General features: G+C 43.7%; 1 protein-coding gene across 1 annotated transcript in view; it reads right to left on the bottom strand.

Annotated features, from left to right (window-relative positions):
• NDRG1 (N-myc downstream regulated 1) overlaps nt 1-20,072 on the bottom strand; it is a 76,195-nt gene extending 56,123 nt beyond the window's left edge. The window contains exon 1 of the mRNA XM_030012865.2: nt 19,954-20,072. Coding sequence (XP_029868725.1) covers nt 19,954-19,976 — 23 coding nt within the window. The 5' untranslated portion in view covers nt 19,977-20,072. The remainder of the gene's footprint in view (nt 1-19,953) is intronic.
• Nucleotides 20,073-20,791: the final 719 nt, after the last annotated feature.

The raw sequence follows: 20,791 nt of genomic DNA, 5'->3' as shown, positions 1-20,791 counted from the left end.
GGAAGAAAGGTTTTCAGCCAGCTTCCTATAGAAAGAGGATTAGAGAAGCTCAGGTGGTTTCTTGTATTTGTAACCACTTAACCAGCACAAGACTTCAAAAAAGGTGTACCTAAAGCACTGTAGTGCTGCATAAAAAGGGATTAAAAAAAGATACTAAATGAAAATACTACTGGAAGTACTGACTTACTGTATACATTTGAAAAAACAGGCTACTAGCCTCAAGACTTTGAGTAAGAATCAAGGCTTTACTCTATTGACAGGAAACCAGAGTTGGAAAGAAATTCACTGCATTTTCCAAATATTACTTTTTTTTCCCCTTAAAGTGAGAAGGCTGCCAAGCAGCTTCTAGTGGAAAGAACAGAACCTGTATTTTCATATCAAATTATAGAAAATCAGAGTTGAAGGGGACTCAAAATGGGAATCTGTCTGCCTCTTTGGAAAAAGGATCAAGTAAATGTAGCCATCCCTTATCAAGTTTTTTTAACCAGTTTTAAAATCCTCCAGCAATAGAGTTTGGGGGTTCTCTAGGTAATGTCTTCTGAGATACATTACTTTAAGAAATTATTTTCTATTTTTTGTTCCTGTTAGTTCTTTGTTATCATAGACTGAGGGCACTTGGAGAACAAATTTTCCTTCTAATATGTAACACTCTCGATAACATTTCCATGTACAGGAAGGCTAGCAGTTTTGCGGCTTTCCTTCTCTGTGTGTTTCTGTGGCATTTCTACTGGTTGTCTTCCCCTTTTAGTATTTTGAAAAGCAAAACAAACTTTATTTTTAAAACGTTTCCTTATAAATCTTGTTTCCTAAAGTGCTTGCCAGATTCATAGTTCTTCACTCAAGTGGCTCTGTTTTCTCTACATCTTTTTTAATATGCGCTATCCAAAACTGGCATTGAAATCTGGATGTCAGAGGTGCTGAAGGGTGTCTCTGCAGATTTGTTACTCAAAAGGGGCTAAATGAATGGCAAAGTTTACCTCCTGTGTTTGACTTACAGTAGTCCTGCTAATATGTCCCAGGGTGACATTTGCTTAGTTGCCCAGGTATCATACTTTTTCATATTCAGTTTTTAGATCCTATTCTGTGCTATTGCTGCCTTGCGAGCTTCTCTTCTTTTTCTATTTGGTCTATGAGTTCTCATTTCTATGTTTTTAATAAATTAATTCATTTAGGCCATTATTCTGTTTAACAAGATCATTTTGAGTGTTGAACCTGCCTGCACAGGTTGGTGCCCGTTGCTCATGTACACTGGAATTCTATTTTACAGTGATATAAAACACAAACTGAAAGGGGCTATTTGATATGCCATCCCTGTTGGGTCACAATTATTGCGCCCTGCTCTGTGTCACACCACTGAATTTTGAGGTTACTTTGTAGGAGTTTTGTGTAGACCATATATCCCTGCTTTCCTTATGAGAATGTTATAGCAAAGTCTTACCCAAAGTTTTATTACAAATGCAATAAATTTTGTCAGTTGCTTCCCTGTCATCAGCACGATGAGTGTGGTGGATTGACCTTGGCTGGCTGCCAGGTGCCCAGCAAGCTGCTCTTTCACTCCCCCTTCTTAGCAGGATAGTGGGACAAAATGAGATGAAAAGCTTGCGGGTTGAGATAAGAACAGGGAGATCACTCACCAATACCATCTTGGGCAAAACAGACTCAACTTGGGGAAGATTAATTTAATTTATTGCAATTAGTAACAGAGTAGGATAATGAGGAAAAAAAGCAAAACTAAACCCACCTTCCCCCCATCCTCCTTTCTTCCCAGGCTCAACTTCACTCCTGACTCCTCTACTTCCTCCCCCTCGAGCAGCACGAGGGAATGGGGGTTGGGGTCAGTTCATCACATGTTGTCTCTGCCGCTCCTTCCTCATTACGCTCTTCCCCTGCTCCAACATGGGGTCCAACCCACGGGCTGCAGTTCTTCACAAACTGCTCCAGCGTGGGTCCCTTCCATGGGCTGCAGTCCTTCAGGCACAAACTGCTCCAGTGTGGGTCCCCCGTGGGGTCACAAGTCCTGGCAGAAAACCTGCTCTGGCGTGGGGTCCTCCCCGGGCTGCAGGTGGAGATCTGCTCCCCCGTGGACCTCCCTGGGCTGCAGGGGGACAGCCTGCCTCACCAGGGTCTTCCCCACGGGCTGCAGGGGAATCTCTGCTCCGGCACCTGGAGCACCTCCTCCCCTCCTTCTGCACTGACCTGGGGGTCTGCAGGGCTGTTTCTCTCACATATTCTCACTCCTCTCTTCCAACTGCTGTTGTGCAGCATGTTTTTTCCCCTTCTTAAATATATTTATCACAAGGGCGCTGCCACTGTCACTGATGGGCTCAGCTTCAGCCAGTGGCAGGTCCATCTTGGAGCCAGCTGGCCCTGGCTCTGTCTGACATGGGGGGCAGCTTCTGGCATCTTCTCACAGAAGCCATTCCTGCAGTCCCCCACTACCAAAACCTTGCCACATGAACCCTGTACAACAAGTTACCACGTCAGAAAAGAAGCTAAATTCCCTTACCATGCTTTACTCTTGACAAAACTGTGCTGGCTATTTCTTAGCACCATATTATCTTCCAAGTGCTCACAGGCCATTTCAAATTTTGTTCCAGTAGCTTTCCACATTCAGCTGAATTCCTTGGACTTGTTCCTCTTCTTCACTTCCACCGTCTTAAAGGCATGTAGGACACCTCACCCTCCTTAATTCCTCAGGGCTCACCTCACTGCAGTCAACTTTTAAAGGTTCCCTCTTTTAGGGGTTTTTCTAGCAAAAGCAAGTAAACGAGAACACACTTGGTGACACATTTGCTGGTTCTAGTTGCACACCTCTGTGTTCCTCTTTCTTCCTAAGGTTTTTATTTGGCCCGTGTTTATGAATTTTTTCTTTCTCCAATCTAGATGATGCCTATTCCACATTTGAATTCTGCACAAGAAGCCAGAGTTTTTGGCACACTCTTGATTGACTTTTGATAACACAGCTTCTGCTTTAACAATCTGCCATTTGTCATAACCATACAGTTAGCAACAAAAGGTCTCTGTTAAGTGTTTAATGCCAGGCACAATCCCAGCAATCAGGGCTGGTAGACTGAGGAGGGTATGCAGCATATGAGGTAGGAAGAAGCCAGAGGAAAAACAGAGGAAAAGTGTGGAGTTGTTGTCTAGGTTCTGTATAAATACAGCTGGATGTTTTATTATCTATAAAAGTGGAGGATTTCCCTTTGGTAATAGAAATGGGAAATTTAACAGTATGAATATTCCACTTAGTAAAACAAAAATTGCAAATCACAAATATTTTTTGTTTTAGTCTCCATAAATATGTTTGGTTCAAAAAAATCAGCAATACACTAGAATAGTTCCTTGTAAAAAGAATCAACTGTAACAAACCTATTGGTTAAAATTAACTGTTGTTAATTTGCAGCAACATTTGTAACAATAGTGACATTTCTTCCTACAGCAGTGTTGCTTTACAGAGCAGGATAAAACTATACTACAGCCCAGATTCATCTGCTATCCTTCTTCACACGTGCTGGCCTTAGAAAAGGTTCATAAAGATCATATAATGAAAATTTATTTATAGACAGGTTTTTTGTTTAGTTGAGATTTTTATTTGGGAGGGATGGGGGCATTTGGTACGTATTGCTGTCTATATCTGGAAAATAATCATCATAGGTTCTCCAAAAGATATCCAAAACAAATGGAAAAATGTTCAGGGTGTTCTGAGTTGATCTGAAGAAGCCTTTTGAGGTTGTAGCATGCCTAATAAGTGTGGTACTGATAACTTGCAAGTAACAGAAAATAAAATCCTGTAATCAAAGCTAAGGTGAAGAGAAAGGTCTTCTCATTTAAATTCTTAAAAACAGAGTGCCAGTGAAGTGTGGAAGCATTTAGCATAAAACCTCATTTCAGGGGAATTAGCAGTGTAAATAGTGCCCAGTACATAACAACATTTTGTGTTTGTATCACTAAATTGTGAACCAAAGAAGGATTCAGCAACTGATGGACACCTATACTGTCCAAGAAAACGCAATATCCCCTTTAGGATGGTATTATTCCTTAATCAAGTCTTGTTTAAATTAATTCTCTTCCCAAAGGGATAAGATTTGGGTGAACTTTTCAGGGCATTATATTAAATTGTGCTTTGTTTATTGAGCACTTTTGAAACAGCTTGGACCAAAATGCATTTTTGCTTAATAAAATGAATCTGGATGGGTTCCATTATCCTCCCACTCGCTGAAGCCCACAGCACTAAATGGGTGTAACAAAAAGAAGAATTTGGCCGTTGACCAGCTCCAGTGAGTCAAACTGGATCACATAAAGCTGTCCCCCTGTTAGAAACTTTAACAGAGGGCTGCTGCTATCGTTGAGCTTCCCTGCGACCTCACAGCGTGCAGGAGGCTTCAGGGGAAGGGACCTTTCCAGTGGATTCACAGAATCGCAGATAATGGTGGAGGCTGGAATGGATTTCTGGAGGTCATCTGGTCCAAACCCCCTGTTAAAGCATGACCACCTAGAGCCAGTTGCCCAAGGCCATGTCTAGGTGGGTTTTTTTGGTATCTCTAAGGAGGGAGACTTCACCACCTCCCTGGGCAACCTGTGCCAGTGCTCAGTCACCCTCACAGTAGAGAAGGGTTTCCTGATGTTCAGTTGAATTCTCCTGTCTTTCAGTTTGTGCCAACTGCCTCTGGTCCTGTCAGATTCACCTCAGAGCTGAACGGAGGATGAGAAGTGTACTGGTTTAGAGGCAAGAAAGGCCATGTTGTATCACCAGGTGGCTTGTCTTCCAAGACCGATATTCAGACTTCATACTTCTGGATTTTTCCCTATGGCAGAGTCCTTGCTTATGGAGCTGGAGAGCCTGTGGGAGTTTTGGTCAGAGGGTCTCCAGTCCCATCAGGTTGTCTTGGTGTGGAGCTGGCTGATAGTTCAGATCCTCACCTTTGTAGGTGCTCTCCACAGTGCAGAGACATACAGAAAAATCCCCACCTGGGCATTTGTGCCAGGGTCCGGCTGTGAGGTTGCTTCTCCGAGCCTGCTCTTCCCACGTAAGCCTGACCGTACGCTCCAGCAGATGAACTATTCTGCTATGGGCAGGGAGGAAGGGGAGGGATGTCTAAGGTGAAATCTATCCATGTATTTGCCTTCCTGGGTTTTTGTACCATTCTCATCTCTGTGTTTCCTTTTTAGATCCTCTCACCTGGGATGTGTGGAAGCACAGTCCTTTTCCATTCACAGAAGCAGAGGATACCGTATGGCCCCATGCATTTTATTTTAGGATATGAGGGTTACATTACATATGAGGGTTGCCTAATCCAACACATCAGCCAGCCAAATTGGCCAACCATGTTACCGGAGGGTTTTCTTTTTTTGCTCAACCAGGGAGCTAAATGCTCTCTCTGCCTGGAAAAATTATCAAGAAACACTGTTGCAGAGAAAATGTTTTGGAAGCATCATCCCAAATGGGGATTAGATTTGTTTTAACGAGGGTAATCTGGAATTGGAAAGCTGCACACACATCTGAGAGCGCCTGGTGACATGTGGAAGCGTAAAGGTGAGACTGACTCATAAAAGTGCACTCGGGGCCATTTTACAACAGTAATTCACAATGTATCTGATCCAAAACAAAGCAGGATTTGCTTGCCCTCAGGGATCACTGTGTACATACAGAGGAAACAAAGGGCTTACATCTTTCAACACAAAATATTTCAGTATAAATAGCTCACAGGAACGCAGCTAATCTCTAAGGCCTTCTGTCAACCAGCTGCAGAAGAGGGAGGAAAGGAAAAGCTTTTGGTGAAGGGCATCTTCAACATGCAGGGTGGGCTTTTTTATAGCCTAAAAGCCCCATGCTTGGTGCTCAGTTCTGCATTGAAAAACCATGAGGGATGATTACTTTAAGCAGGAGAGGCTCTTTCAAAAACCAGGGACTGTGTCTTCTCTGTCCCTGAGAGAGAGGACTGTAGAACAGGCTCTGCACAGTTTGATCTCCCATCTGTGCTCTGGGGTTATGTCTGCCCCGTTCAACAAAAGCCATCCAGGGAAGAAACTGAGGCAATGAACCTCTGACAGTGCAAAACTGCTTCTTCTCTCCCAGGATCTGGTGTGGACTAATCCAGCCATCTTTGCCTGAGACAAAACCCCAACATGGTGTGGGTGACACCTCCCCCAGGTGGCCTTCCCCAATGGCAGTGAGGGTGAGACCAAACCGGGTGCCTTGCATTGCTTTTATCATTATCCCTGCTGTCTTTGAACCCCCAGGCTCTTGTGCTTTCCCCTAGGGATGTGCCCTCAGCTCCATATTATAAAATCACCACCCTGGTGTACCTTGTGGTAGGAGCCAAGGATCACTTCCTAGAGCGGATAAGTGTTTAGCATATAAATACAGCCTGACGGGGCAACACGGCTGGTTGCCTGATGCCTGGCCTACTTTTCAGTGAAACTGTAGCATTTTAAGGGCAGAAGGACAAATCCTATCAACCAGCTTGTCCATCTGCTATCAGCCACAGAAGGTTGTCACAGAGGGATGCAAGGAAGAAGGTTGTCTAAAAGTCAAGCAAGGGCAGGCAGGTAGTGTGGGCTTTGTGTGTACACACCTTTGAGGTGCATAGCCTTGTAAGAACAGCCTAAAATTTCCATTCAAGCATAAGTTCAAAATGATGGAAAGCATCTAAGCAGAAATTTGGGAGTTAACCTTCTAAAGGCCTTCCTTATGTGCTCGGTTAACAAGGTCTACAGATCTGATATTAGCTCCTCAGGTTACTCAAACCGGGTGACCACAAAACCTCAGAGGACTGACCTTCTGATGTCCAAATGTTTGTGAGAAAATTAATGGAAATCAGGATCAGATTTGTAAAGGCACAGGGGAGAAGACGGAACAGACTAGATTTTTTTTTTTTTTCTTATTTGCTAGATACACATGCAGAACACATGTTTTTCTCGGCTTCGCTTCAAGACAGTTTAATTGACAACATGTTAGCCTGGGAAGGAAGAGCAGTTGACAGAGGGTTTAAAAACACCCTTTCCCCTGGATACCTTAGCTGGTGGTGTAGCTACTGAGTAGTGCTAGGTAAGTAAGTAGTGCAACGGCACTGTGGCCCAGAGGCCTCAGCATTTGTTGGTGTAAAGACAAGGTGGGGAACAGCACTGGCAGTCAGGTGGATTGGTGGTCTCAATGCTTTCCTTCCACGGGGACTGTCAATGCTCCATGCAATGCAAGGGAGCCAAGCCCATTCCTGAGGTGAGCAGCAAATGGAAGGAGATGTTCTCGTTCAGCTGCTGTAGCAATCCAGCGGCGTGACTGATGTGGTGACGGTTGCAAGCAAGCCAAATTGCTCGGGACAGTTATGAAATTGTGAAAGACCATTTCTGCCAGCTTAGTTTGTCTCTTTTTGATATGCACACACCCTGCTGCTACGAAGAAGATAAGAAGGTTCCTTCATTCAGACACACTGGGAAGAGGTTGGCCTCCCTTCTGCTGGACTCTTTGCGAAGGAGCCAATCCTTCCTGACAATGGTTAACTGCTGGAAGAGGTGGTGGGCAGGGATGCCTACATGTAAGGAAAGGCCAGGAGTGGCTCGTTAGCCTGTTTAATATTTCAGCTGCACAGGGACAAAGACTGCTCTATGCACAGCAGAAATATTGTGGAAAGTAACTGACTGTAACCACCCACTGAGATATGCTCTACTTTTAGTTGAATCCCAGTGTTTTCCCCATAAAAAACGTGATGCTCCGTGGTAGGACTCTGTGTTCAGCTCCAGTGTTGAACACAAGGCAGTAAAAGCACATTTCATCATGCAGTGAGAGATGACCCTGCAACAAAACAAACCGCTCTCAGAGGACCTGTGGCCAGACATTGGCCGGACCTCAGGAATGCCAAGCCCTAGGCTTTACGTACACAGTCCTCACAATGAAATCCAGAGATAAGATTCCCTAAACAGTGCAGAAACATGATCTAAACATGCAGAACAAGGACTGCCTACCCAACAGGAAACATGAGGTTCATGCGTTTGCTGAACTGCTGTTCTACTCTGGATTTATATATCTGAAGCAAAAAAGAAATGGAGATATCACTATCTGCTGGGGATGAAGAGCCTTCTCCTGAGAGCCGGATGACTGCTTTGTATGGGATGTCCTTCTGGACCCAGGCGTTTTCTGCTCTTGGCTGTACCATGACCCAGCTTCAAGAGGAGTACTGGAGCAGTGGCCCATTCAAAACTGTCTGTCACTTATTTCAGGGTACTTTCCAGACAGGTAAGGGATGTGCTATACAAAAAGGGTTCCCATATAAAAGGTGCCTGCCATTATTCATGATATATCAGTGCTGCTGATGCAAGCAAGAATTGTGCAGAAGAGTTATGAAACTGTAGAAGACAGTTTCTGCCTGCGTATCCCATCTTTCTTTCCACTTTGTCTCAAGCTGAAATCAGGGTGTCCCTCTCCCTACCTAGTATCTAGATCCCAGGAATCTCTGTCCCCTTGCTGTGGCAATTATCAAGGCTCACAGCTTGGCGCACTAGGCTCTAGAGAGCTATGGTGGTTGAGTGAAGTGAGGGAATGAATATAGGGTTTCTCGGCTTGGCTGGTGGTTTTACATCTTTTTGAGATCTTCTTGCTGGACTCTGCTGTCCCAACCTTCTTTCCCCTGCTATCCTGGCTGTCAGTGACTGCCAACCACTCTACAAGCAGGGCAATTTATGGGAGCACTCTTCAGTCAGCTGCTGATGAAAATCAGCCTAGACCAACAAGCTGAACAATGAAAGTAATCCAGCTGGTTTTCCATGAGGAAAATAAACAAGAGTCCCACAAGTGTCTCATCCAGTAGATTGGCAGTGACAAGCAGCTGAAAGGGGTAACTACTGATACGAGCGCATCCCAGAAGGATGTCTAACTAGGTGGACATCTCTGTTTGGGTCCCTATCAAACTTTCCTCTGCCTACCAGGGAGTGTTCCCAGGAGAAACAAAACCTAAAAGAGATCTTTTCCTGCCTATGCTTTCAATATCCAAACATATTTCACAAAGAGATCTATTTCAGTTGAGATCTACTTAGCAGATCATATGTCCAGGGCAAGCCTCTCTTTCAGAGAGCTTTGCTCTGTGTGTTGGTCTTAATCATCTCCTAACTGTTCTCATGCCATTACACTCACTTAGGAAACTGATCCCTATCTCCCTGACAGAGCATTTCTTTTCAGTTCCCATTTAAATACGCACATATGTTATTCTCCTTGGAGTCTGCACAAAGCCCTGCATTGTGCGCTACACAGGGTACTAAAACTAGCACAGTTGGCTTAAACTTGCATTTTTCAAAGATTTCCCCCTCCTCTTTTCAGCAAAACAAAGCCTTTTGTATCCTTGTGGCCAAAATGATTCAACAAGGGGAACCACAAAGCATAAAGAGCCCCCAGCTCCTCTCGCATTGCAGTTCAGAGTCCATTTCCCAGCGCAGTGTGAACACAAGGGACAATCCTGTGGCACTGTCCTGTATAATTTGCTTTTCAGAGTATTCCTGAAGGGAATATCTGAGACCATAGATGAATATTCATGCCATTTTCTCTGCCAGTCTGCAGAGCTGGTAGCCCTGTATGTTTCCCCCCCTTCCTGTAACGTCATCATTGTGTTTTGGTTTACCTTCTGAACCTCCAACATCTTCATGATTTTCATAATGACTTTTGGCAATGAGCAAGGTGAATATACTGGAATTAGAAACATATTTTTTTAATTCAAGATGTGAGTGAGTGCTTTTCTCTGGAAATGAAACAACAGAGGTTTGGGAGGGAGAGGGCAGGACAGGAGGAGAAAAATGTATTAAAAATAAGATGTAGGGAAAAGAAGATCAGAGAGGCAGAGCTGACTCAAGACTGTACCAAACACGGAGATAAACACATGCATGTAGTAGCAATGTTTTGCTCCCTGGATCAGCCTGACCGCAGAACTTGTTCAGTGACTGGTGTTTGTGAAATAGCAGGCGAGCACAGAGGCTGTAAATAACCAGTCCCCTATCAGCACTACAGCGGTATCAACAGCAACACACACCCTGTCTTGGGAAAACCCCAGAGTGGCAGTGGCAATCAATGAAGGTTGAACATGAACGTATAAGGAAAGCTCTTATCACAATATTGAGTAAGAAAGCACGTGAAGTTTCAGCTGTGCCCATTTCATTGCCTGGCACCTTGTCTTGAAGCCAGTCCTTCCAACCTCCCCTGGATCCCAACCAAACCAAAAGGCCGTTCCCTTTGCATTGTGGACTTTCAGTAGAGAGACCCTCTAGCAGAGACCCTCCTGCTCCTCTGTGGCATGGGAGGACATGCTCCACCAATCATGGTGGTCCATACAGGAGGTACATAAAAGACGACAGCACAGTCACGGGTAATTATCACCACGGGAGCAAGCAAAGATACAGCGTGTGACATGAACTCTTCAAGGGTTGAGAAAGGTTGTCCTTATCTGGGTCCTGGCAAGAGTCAGTTCTACAAAATGTCATGTAAATTCTGTCCCTATTCTCCATGTGTGAATGCTTGTAACTGTGGTGTTCCATGATGAGGTACGGAGAGGACTAACCAAACAGTTCCCGAAGGGCAACTTATATGGAGGTTAAAGTAAGGCAAAGCCTGAGGATTTAGTTTTGCTGGATGTATGAGGCTGGGCCGTATGCCAGTTCATCTAAAAAAAATAGAATAACGATGACTTTTCTGCAGAGAGCCAGCAGCAAGTGCCCCAGACATGGAGTAGCTGCAGGGGCAGACGCAGGAGCTCCCTGAATTTCTGTGAATCCGCCAGAGCAGAGCCCCTCTTGCGCTGGGCTGTGGTGTGCTGGGAGGCAGCACTGGGCATTTGGGAGATGGGTGGCAGGCAGGAGCCAGAGCAGACCCTGAAGGGAGACCTGGCCGCAATGATGGTCTGAGCTAAAGCTCTCCCCTCCGCAGGGGCAGCAGCTGGGTTTGGTGCTGAGCTCCTGGAAGTGTCCTGGGGGCAGGAGTTCTCCAGCCTTCAATGACTGTTAGTGACTGGCTGATAATTTGGGACAAGGTTACCTTTGTATGCAGAAGGTGGTATTAGCTAGTCCAGGTCGTTAATGAGGCTGGAAAAAGTATAATTCACTGACAAAGCTGAATCACCAGTTGTCTTCACTACAGAGTCTTGTACCAGGTCATATAGTTAAACACAAATTATAGTTGTTTGTTTGTTTTTTAATCTGTTCTATATTTCGCCTATAAACAGACGTATTGTGACCGAAAGCCTAGTTTTCCCCCTTTGTCTACTAAAGTCATATTCCATAACTTGAAGAAAACAAACTCTAATGCAATGACTAAAATACTCCTTTCAAAACACTTTACCATGCCTGTACATTTCTCAGTTGGCAAAATATATTATTCACCCATTGTATGGTTAGATAACCTTAGGCACAAGATTATAAAGGAACTAGTCCATTCTGAAACAATAAGTACACATGGTAACTGGAAACACTGTAGCCTTATAAACCAGCCTTATAAAACTATAGCCTTATAATTTACCCTAATTAGCCAGTGACAAACCCTCTGGCCCTTTGATTAGATTGCTTTTTGCATCTGAGCTTTCATTCTATTCATGCTGGGTGCAGTATAGACATTCATTTTCGGTGAATCAGTGACAAAACCGTTAGTCATCCAAGATGACTGACTCACAGTCCCATGATTTTATGCAACAGACATAGTGGATGGTTTTAAATACGTAGTAACACCATTTCACTGAAATCAACGTTTTGGAAAAAAGCAGATCAATTCCTCAGAGATACTCCACACATCAATAAGTGTAATACAGAGTTGAGTCTAATTCACCAGACAACACACCAGCTAGTTATCTGAATCACTTTGATTGCAGGTCAGCTATAAAGATCTTTAAATCAATTAAACAATTTCACTCTAGGCTCTTTGCTTGAAATGGCTTTAAAACACAAGGTACAATTCCTGCTAGACAATCCTAGGAGAAAGTAAACACGCTATGAATGATTAGCTAACTTGACCTCAGCTTTCAAGTGTAACAATTTCTTTTATATGGAAAGTTGGTAAACGCCAATGAAAACTGATGTGTGACTGCAATTAACGTTGCTGATTGCTGTCGCTGTTTTGCCACCCACATTCTTTAAGAAGCCACTAGAAAAATGTTCTTTTCAAAGCTCATTTAGCAATGCTATCACGAGGTGCACAGGTCATGGTTTTCACAGTGGCACAGCACACTAAACTTTCATGCTCTGCAGTATTTTGTGCACAGGCCTGGTTTTTTCCACTTGGACAGCAACACACCAGATTTAGTTACTCCCGATTTACTCCAGTGGGAGGACGTTCATCCCCTTTGCCACCAACTGTTTTATAGCATGAAATATTATCAGCAGTTGCCAAGCATGAAACCTAGGTGAAGAAGCTCAGCTAGGTGAAGAAGCCCAGGTAAAGAAGGAAGACAGGTTTGGTGGCAACCTGAAAACAATGCTGACATGCCATAGTACTGGTCAGTGCCCTACAACATGGAACTTCCCAGAAGGGCCCTAGAGCAGTGGGACTCTGATGTTGGGAGGCAAAGAGTGGGACAGGGAGAAAAAGAAGATAAGCATGAGCTGAGCAAGGGTGGAAATGCAGGAAAGACTTTGGCAAGGTCAATGAGCTTGACTGGAGCAAGAGCTTTGAGCACAGGGACAGGAGAATGGTGAAAAAGAAGGAAACCTTTGGACTTTGTCCATTGGCATTATTTGAGGATGTGTATCATTTCTTTGTGTACCTGGGAGCACACCGCTGGAGATATTTTACACGTGCAGGAATCTGGGCAGCTGACACCAGTGTGCAACACAGTGACATGTTTTCTGTGCTGGCAGAAGCAGGGTTGATACTTGGACTTTGGAAGGGCTCAGAGGAAGTGGACTCATGGACAGCAATTTCAGAATGGATGGAGATGTGGTACACAAATAATACTTAGACCAAATAAATGCTCAAAATATTTGGTCTTGCTGAAGCAGCAAGACTGCTATGCAAGCCAAGGGACAAGTAATAAGGTCCGTGGGCAGATGCAGTTTGTTCAGTGGTTGTGTGTAAGATAGATACAAATAAACTAGACATATGAAGGCAGGAGCTTCCAAAACGTGGACTATTTGTGCCCTTCTTGAAGAGCTGCTTCAGGGGTGACTGTGAGCACAAGGCACCTCAATCCACATGGAGGTTTCACAAGCACCTGGCCATCACACTGTCCACAGGACTGTCAGCAGAGCCTGTGCCTCAACAAAGTTAGCAGCATCCAGGCTGCCTGAAGCCATGCTAAGCCTTCCTGTCCTTGCTCGGATGAGTTTAAAGACCCCAGTGAAGATGGCCTCTAACTCCCGCTGAGGAAGAGCTTCTGCATTTGCACACTGGATGGCTGCAGAATGTCCCTGTTGAAGGCACCTGGCACACCCAGAGAAACAGCCAGACTCAGATGGACACAGAGAGATGAGACCACAGCTCGTAGGAGCTGGCCTGGGAAGGTCCAAACATACAACGCTAAAGTCAAATACCAAAAGGCAGGAAGTAGAATCTTTACCAGCAGAAAGGAAGTGCTTAATGGCACAGTCCAGCCGGGGTTTTTTTTCAGTGATGTGAAGATCTATATAGATTGAAAACAATCAGTCTTTTTTTCCCCCTCTCATTTCTATGAATGGAAAGAGAGTCTGAAACTTTCCCCTGTGAAAGACAAGGTTGAAAAGAGAGATGATGGTTTAGCATAACAGAGCTAAGGCAGAAGAAGAGGTCCTCAGAGAGATAAGTATGTGAATAAAAATATTTATCATGCTGAAAACACTACATTTCCTGAGAGAAAAACAACTAGGCAATTCACATCTTGCATGGTTGCCAACAAGATCTGTAGCAAAAATAATAAATCAATTGTTCATCTTTAATCACTCATGAAAACCAGGCACAGTGGCTCTTTACCATATACAGGCTCTCTCAATGCCAAAATGGAGGAATATTAAGTCACATCCTTCATGCTCAAACAGATGCCAACGAGACATCTTTTAGTGTAATGTGCTTGTTGCTCAGCTGTTTCCAAACACTTAACAATGAATTATTAATTAAAGGGAGGTACTGCAGTTTGGTAGAGCTGATGATTTGTAGACAGCAGATCCAAAATATTTCCCTAGACCTGCCATTGCGTTTTTCTGTCTTTTCTTGGCAAACAATTCAGTCTTTATAAGTTTCAGCTTGTCTATCTGTAAACAGAGATAACATCTGCACACTAATATATTAAACAAACTTAGCTTTTCCTTCCATTTGCAAGCTGTCCATTAGCAGCCTGATTCTGTATGTGAATCACCACTGGTCAACACATTTCTTTACATGTGCTGGTTACAAGCATGGTATTTGTTATCTAAAACTGAAACACTGATAACCAGAACTATTTTGGCTCAGTAATCCAATTTTTTCTGTAGTTAAAGAATATAAAGCTATTCTTTCTTGGGCACACTGGGGAAAAAAAAAAAAGACATTTATGATTGAAAAGGAGGATGTGCTTAACATGGAGTAAACCAAATGCTTTCATTGATATATTATTTAAAAATTTGTCACCAGGATGTTTGCAATGGGTTAGTATTGCTGAATGAGAAACAAATTAGTTTCTGACTCCAGAGCTGCAAGCAGAGCAATTCACCACTACCTCACTCCATTCACAGTTCAGTCCTAATGTCACTTAGCATGTGACAGGTAGAAAGAAAATCATAAATGCTCTGTACTCATTTTGAAGAGTAATGATTAAAATACCAACAGAAAGCCAAATCCTACCTTCTTCTGCACAGCAGTGGAGGAAAGAATAGGGGCAAATTGACTCCGTTCCTTCCTCCGCACCAGCTGGAGACTTTCCAAATCTGGTGCTTAACAGAGTGGTAAGCAGAACATCAATTAAATAGGACATGGGCACAGTTCGTACACCATGACCTGGAGAGGTCAAGCTCCCAGCCCTACGCTGAAGCTGAATTGCTGTGGTGCATCTTACAGTAGGTTTCCCATTGCGACCTCACTAAGCAAAAAAAGGGCAAGCTCTGCCTATATTTTTCTGCCTATTTCTGTGTTAGCATTTTGTAGTGCTAGTCAAATTTAAGGGCAATTCATGCTGTGGCTTTGGGAGTTGTGGGAGTTGCAAATAGCAGACAACAGAGTCTGTGTTTGTTTTGTATCTCTGGGTTAAGAAATCAAATCAACTGTATTCCTTCCATAGAGAGGGGAAATGATTATCATAGCATATTGCAATCTCTCACATTGTCACAGATTTGGTCTTTAATGAAAATGTCTTTAAAGAAACTGGTACTTAGACTAGAGTTTTAGCAGTCTCAGCACTGTACCTGTTCTGTTTTACTGCATTTCATACAAAATGCATCTGCAGACTCCTACAGATGCTGCTCAGGCTGTAGGGTTTTGATCCGAAGTGCCTTTTAGTAAACGACCAAGATAACCAGGGTTCTAGTTATTTATCACAAACATGTAGAAAATTCATTTCACCTCGCTTTAAGCTGAGTGCCTTAAACATATGCATCATCACAGTAAACTTGTGAGGATGGAAAATACTGTAACCTCCATGTCCTGGTTTCGGCTGGGATAGAGTTAATTTTCTTTCTAGTAGCTGGTATAGTGTTATGTCTTGGATTCAGTATGAGAATAATGTTGATAACACACGGATGTTTTCAGTTGTTGCTCAGTAGCGTTTACACTAAGTCAAGGATTTTTCAGCTTCTCATGTCCAGCCAGCAAGAAGGCTGGAGGGGCACAAGAAACTGGGAGGGGACACAGCCAGGACAGCTGACCCAAACTGGCCAAAAAGGTATTCTATACCATGTGATGTCATGTCCAGCATATAAACTGGGGGGATTGGGCCTGGGAGGGGTTGCTGCTTGGGAACTAACTGGGCATCAGTCAGTGAGTGGTGAGCAATTGCATTGTGCATCACTTGTTTTGTATATTCCAATCCTTTTATTATTATTATTATTGTCATTTTATTATCATTATTATTATCATTATTAGTTTCTTCCTTTCTATTCTATTAAACTGTTCTTATCTCAACACACGAGTTTTGCCTTTTTCCTTCCAATTCTCTCCCCCATCCCATGGGGTAGGGGAAGTGAGCAAGCAGCTGCGTGGCGCTTAGTTGCTGCCTGGGGTTAAACCATGACACTCCATTATATACTTAAGGAAACTGAGGCAAGGACAGTCTAGCAGCAATATTCCAAAAAAGCACTTAGGTCCCCAAAAGAGAACTTAGACAGAAATTGGGTGTTAAACCGAAGGAGATATCCACAGAACAGCCACTAAATAACTTTGATACTTAGGAGCCCAGAATTTCCATGAAATGACCTTGATACCTGTAGACCATGGCGCTGAGGGTGTCTGCAGCAGGCAGCAAGCACTGAAGCCGTCACAGCACACCGCTCCTACACTGATACCACTGAGCCCCTTGCTGCCACAGCCACAGCCACGAGCCCTCAGCACCAAGCTGGATGTATACAAGTGCACATTTTGCCCAGTGTCCCAGTGTCAGGATGTGTGCAGGGGGACTGGTGAGCATCACTGCTCCTCTAGCCCAAGAGGACCCTATTGTCCCTGGTGGGGAGGGCGTACTCATGGGAGGAGACATTAAAGCTGGGACCAGGGGAAACAAAGAATGGGAGAAAAACAGTCTCTCCCCTCCCCTTGAGGATGTACTGCATAGCATGTAAGATTCAGGGAACAACAGGGAGTGTGAGACAGAGCAAGATGCTCAAGCCAGTAAAGAGGTCTCCTATCCCTGAGCAGGGAAACTAGTTTTCTGTTTCCTTTTTGGATTGTTAATGCATTTTTCTTAAAAGAGTCATTGGACAAAAAATGTCCACAGGCACATAGGACCCATACAGAGTGATTTCCAGGGAAAACCTCATGTTAACCTAGAGTAAAAGCCACAGGGGAGTGGGAGGGGAAAGAGAAACCTCAGTAGAATTTTGTCATTAAAAGCACCAAACCACCCAGTTTATGTTCAACCACAAAATACAGTGTGGCAAGAAGTTTGTGTCCCAGGGAAAGTCATGCCTCTGAAGGCCTTTTGTACACCCACAGTAGGACTTTACACCACCCTGTGTAGGAAGGCTTCAAGCTTTCCTTAGGTGGCTGGTGGCAGTGTCCCAAGTCAACTGGAGGCCTTCAAGTTCAAAACAAAACAGAACAATTCCTTCCTAGGGAGTTTCTTCACATCAAGCATTTTTGTGAGGAGTCCAACCTCTCCTGAGAGATCTGGCAATCAAAATCCAGAAAGCAAATGTTTAAGAGCTTCCTTCACCCTTCTCAATCGCCTTGGCTGCTCTGGCAAGGAGGCTGCTTTTATTGTGTCCGGGGTGACTTCTTGTGGAGGACAACAAAACCCCCGGCCATGGGGCTATAATTCCCAGGCCTCTTTGGGCCAGCAAAAGGAAGCTTTGACATATTTCAAGGCTGTCAGCTGAGGCCAGGGTTTTCTCTCTGACTACGGATGGCCAGCCTGGGACTGATTCCTCTTTGATTTCTTGCTTGTTGCCTGCTCTTGAGCCCCTTGTCTTACAGAGCAGGCTTGCAGAGCCATATGCACCCCAAGGGGTTTTCACACAACACCACACCACGCTAAAGCATCCTCCTGGGGAGGGAAATGCAGTGAAGCTCAGAGTGGGGTTTCGATGACAGCCACCTCAACAGCCTCACTGATTCAGGAAATGGAAGTTGGCCAAGATCCCTAGAAGATAGCTGCGCTGACTATGTGCATGGGGGGGAATGTTTCTCTTCTGTTTCAAGCAGGAGGACTGACCTCCCTTCTCCTTTCCCTAAAGTCATTTCACTTCCTAGGACACCGCAGGGGAAGGAAAAAATCCCTGCCAAGGGCAGCCAGCCTGCCCCAGTGCCGGCTCTGGAGCAGGGACACGGCAGGGCTGGTTCTTGTTTTGGCTCCTCTGTCAAACTGGGAGATGACAACCATGCTGACCAAGGGGAAGTCTTGCCGGTTCTGAAACTGCTGGGATCACCATAAAACTGAAATACCCTGTTCTTCTAAAATTGCTGTACGTCACAAACACAGCTTTCTTTTATCACCAGCTTTTGTGGTTTCTGGTACTTCATGTTTTTTGACTCTGACTGCTTTAACCGCTGGCTGCCCACAGTAACAGCAACAGGCATGGTTGAAAGCCCAGCCCCAGCTCCCTCTGATCTTAGGAGAAAAAGATCCCTCATGTCACCTGGAGATCTAAGAGGATTTCACAGGGATTTTAAGGATGTTCATCCCTTACATCTGTCTTGCAGTGGGATCACAGAGCTGTATAGCATCAACCCAAACGCTCTGTGGACACACAAAAAGCTGCAGAGACCTGTCTTGACAGACTTCGGCTCACCTGCCAGCCCACCCGCTTCTGCTGGGAGCACTGGGCTTTCACAACTCATCCACCATCCAGCTGGCTTTCCAGTATTTTGGAATACCACTTACCCTTTTACCAGCATTGTCCTTTACCAGCTTGTGTAAAGTGGCCAACAAAAATCAGCTGTTTCAACCTCATTGGTCTGACTACTTATGAGGTCAAAAGTGTCAAAAAATTTACACTGAAATTATAGTTAAGAGAAATTGAGAACTTACCAAGATGATGAAGACATCATTTTTCAAAGTATACATATTTGTTCCTTACAATTATATATATATCTATTCTATGTGTGCACATGTGTATATTATATATGTGGGTAAATAAATACACATAAATATATCCATGTATGATTTGCACTGGATAGTGTGCAACAACAAAATCTATTTCTGGAACGTGAAGCATTGCTGTCAGTCTGCGTTGGTGCTGATGCAGTTATTGCAGTGAACTTTAGGTGGGCATAATTTCTGCCACTGCAGGATCTTTGAACAGCTGAGACTGAAGCAAAAACTCCACTTGCACATTTTAGTTTCATGGCCCATTATCCCAGGGTCTGCAGTGCCCCATTTAGATATTAACATTGAATTTTATGTACACACCTTTGCATCTACAGACATTTTGCAATCAAGTCTATATACCAAAAGGCATAGAGCTGAAGCTCTTACAAAACCAGTGGACCTTAGCCAATCCACAAGCATGTCTACAGTGTAATATCTCATCTCTGCCATGCTCTGATATTGGCATTAGACAATCATCTCCCTATCATGGTTAGAACATGGAAGAAAAGGGGAAATATGGAGAAACTTTTAAGTTGTTTGAAGAAAAGTACTCTGGAGTTCCTCTTAAGAGATTTTTGTTTGGCTCACCAATTTATTTTGTTTTATTTAAAAGTTCTGTTCTCTCTGCCACAGAGATGTTTATTTAACAAGGTTGATGCTTTCTTTTTCTGAAGTTATAATTATATTAGCATTGCAGACTGAAGATTTAATCCAAACCACATCTTTTTTTTCAGGCAGCGCTATATCCAAAGATTATTTCTTGGCTTCAGATATAGCTCTCTAATCTATGGGTCAGATTTTCAACAGCTGTTTTATATTTATTTACACCTGCTGACTAGCAGGGCCATTGCATCTAACAAGCTGAGGCCTAAACTAATTGCCAAGGTCTCATTAGACACTGCATAGACAATCCAGTCCTGATGTATTTACATGTTTGCACAGGTCTTGAAAGCAAGGGCAGGGAAAATAATATTGTGATTCTTTACATTTAAAATAACATTGTGATTCCGTACAGTTATTATATACTGATCCAGATGCTACAATTTTTTCTCCTGTTACTAATAGCTGATTTCAGTGATACGATATAATTACCAAAAACAGAACCTCTCTCGTTAGCCATGAGTAGGGTGACCAGCGCTGCATATGACACAGACAGTCCCTGCCAAAAATGCTTATATCTCAACAAGACAGTCACAGAGCAGACAGTGAAAAACATGACGAAGGAGCTGGCTTAAGGGACAAATAGCTATAAATTATTATAATTACTATTATAATAATTTGCTATAATTACATAAGAGACCGTTACCTGTTTGACGATACAGCAAGCATTGGTTTGTTCTCTGGTCAAAAAATAAGTTAGTGACAAAAGAGTATCCTAGCTGTCTTTCCTGGCTTGTAATGCCAACAGTATCTATTCAGCAGCTGACTCTAATAAAGTCATCTGGCTTTTTTGAAACAAGCAGGAGGGGAGGGCACCAGCTTGATGGGTGACCTCAATTCGCTGAGCTGCAAGGCCAGTTTTTTAGACTCCCCTTTTATAAATGCTGCAATTATCTTCTGTACATAATTCCAGTTACAATTCTGATTGGAAAATGGAGCTGCTTAGGGGAGCTTACAAGACAACATCTGTTCAACAACAGACATCTGTGCCAGAACAGCAAACCAGGGCTGCCCAAAGTGGGGTGCTCGAGGGAGATGCATGCACAGACCCACATCTGTATGTGCTGCCATGGACCAATATCGGTTCTTCCAGCAAAAACTGTTTGTAACCCAGACCAAGTTCACTTGCACTCTCTGCCCCATCTCAAAAGGCTTCCCAACTTCAGTCATTAAGGAATGCTTTAAAAAAATCTTATAGAAGAAACTGCTTTGACTGTGATGTCCAGCAATTCCTTAAAGAAAATGACTTTGACAGACAGCCATCCCCTACCCAGAGCAGAGAAGCAGCAACAGGCTTTTGCAACTAGTTTTCAAGTATCTTTTGCTGAATCTTTGGACTTATTTCATCCCCTTTTGCTAGTAGATGACTAGTGAATTAGTTGATTTCTCTGCTAACCCACCTCCATCCTATCCTGGAGTCTGTACCTGCAGTGTCCCCGTCTGGGTGCCAACTGCAAGCCCACTAGTTACACATGGGTCTATTT

The sequence above is a fragment of the Aquila chrysaetos genome, chromosome 4, assembly GCF_900496995.4.
Source record: "Aquila chrysaetos chrysaetos chromosome 4, bAquChr1.4, whole genome shotgun sequence".
Taxonomy (NCBI): domain Eukaryota; kingdom Metazoa; phylum Chordata; class Aves; order Accipitriformes; family Accipitridae; genus Aquila; species Aquila chrysaetos.
Note: the sequence above shows the minus strand (reverse complement) of the source record. Positions and strands in the feature narration are given on the sequence as shown.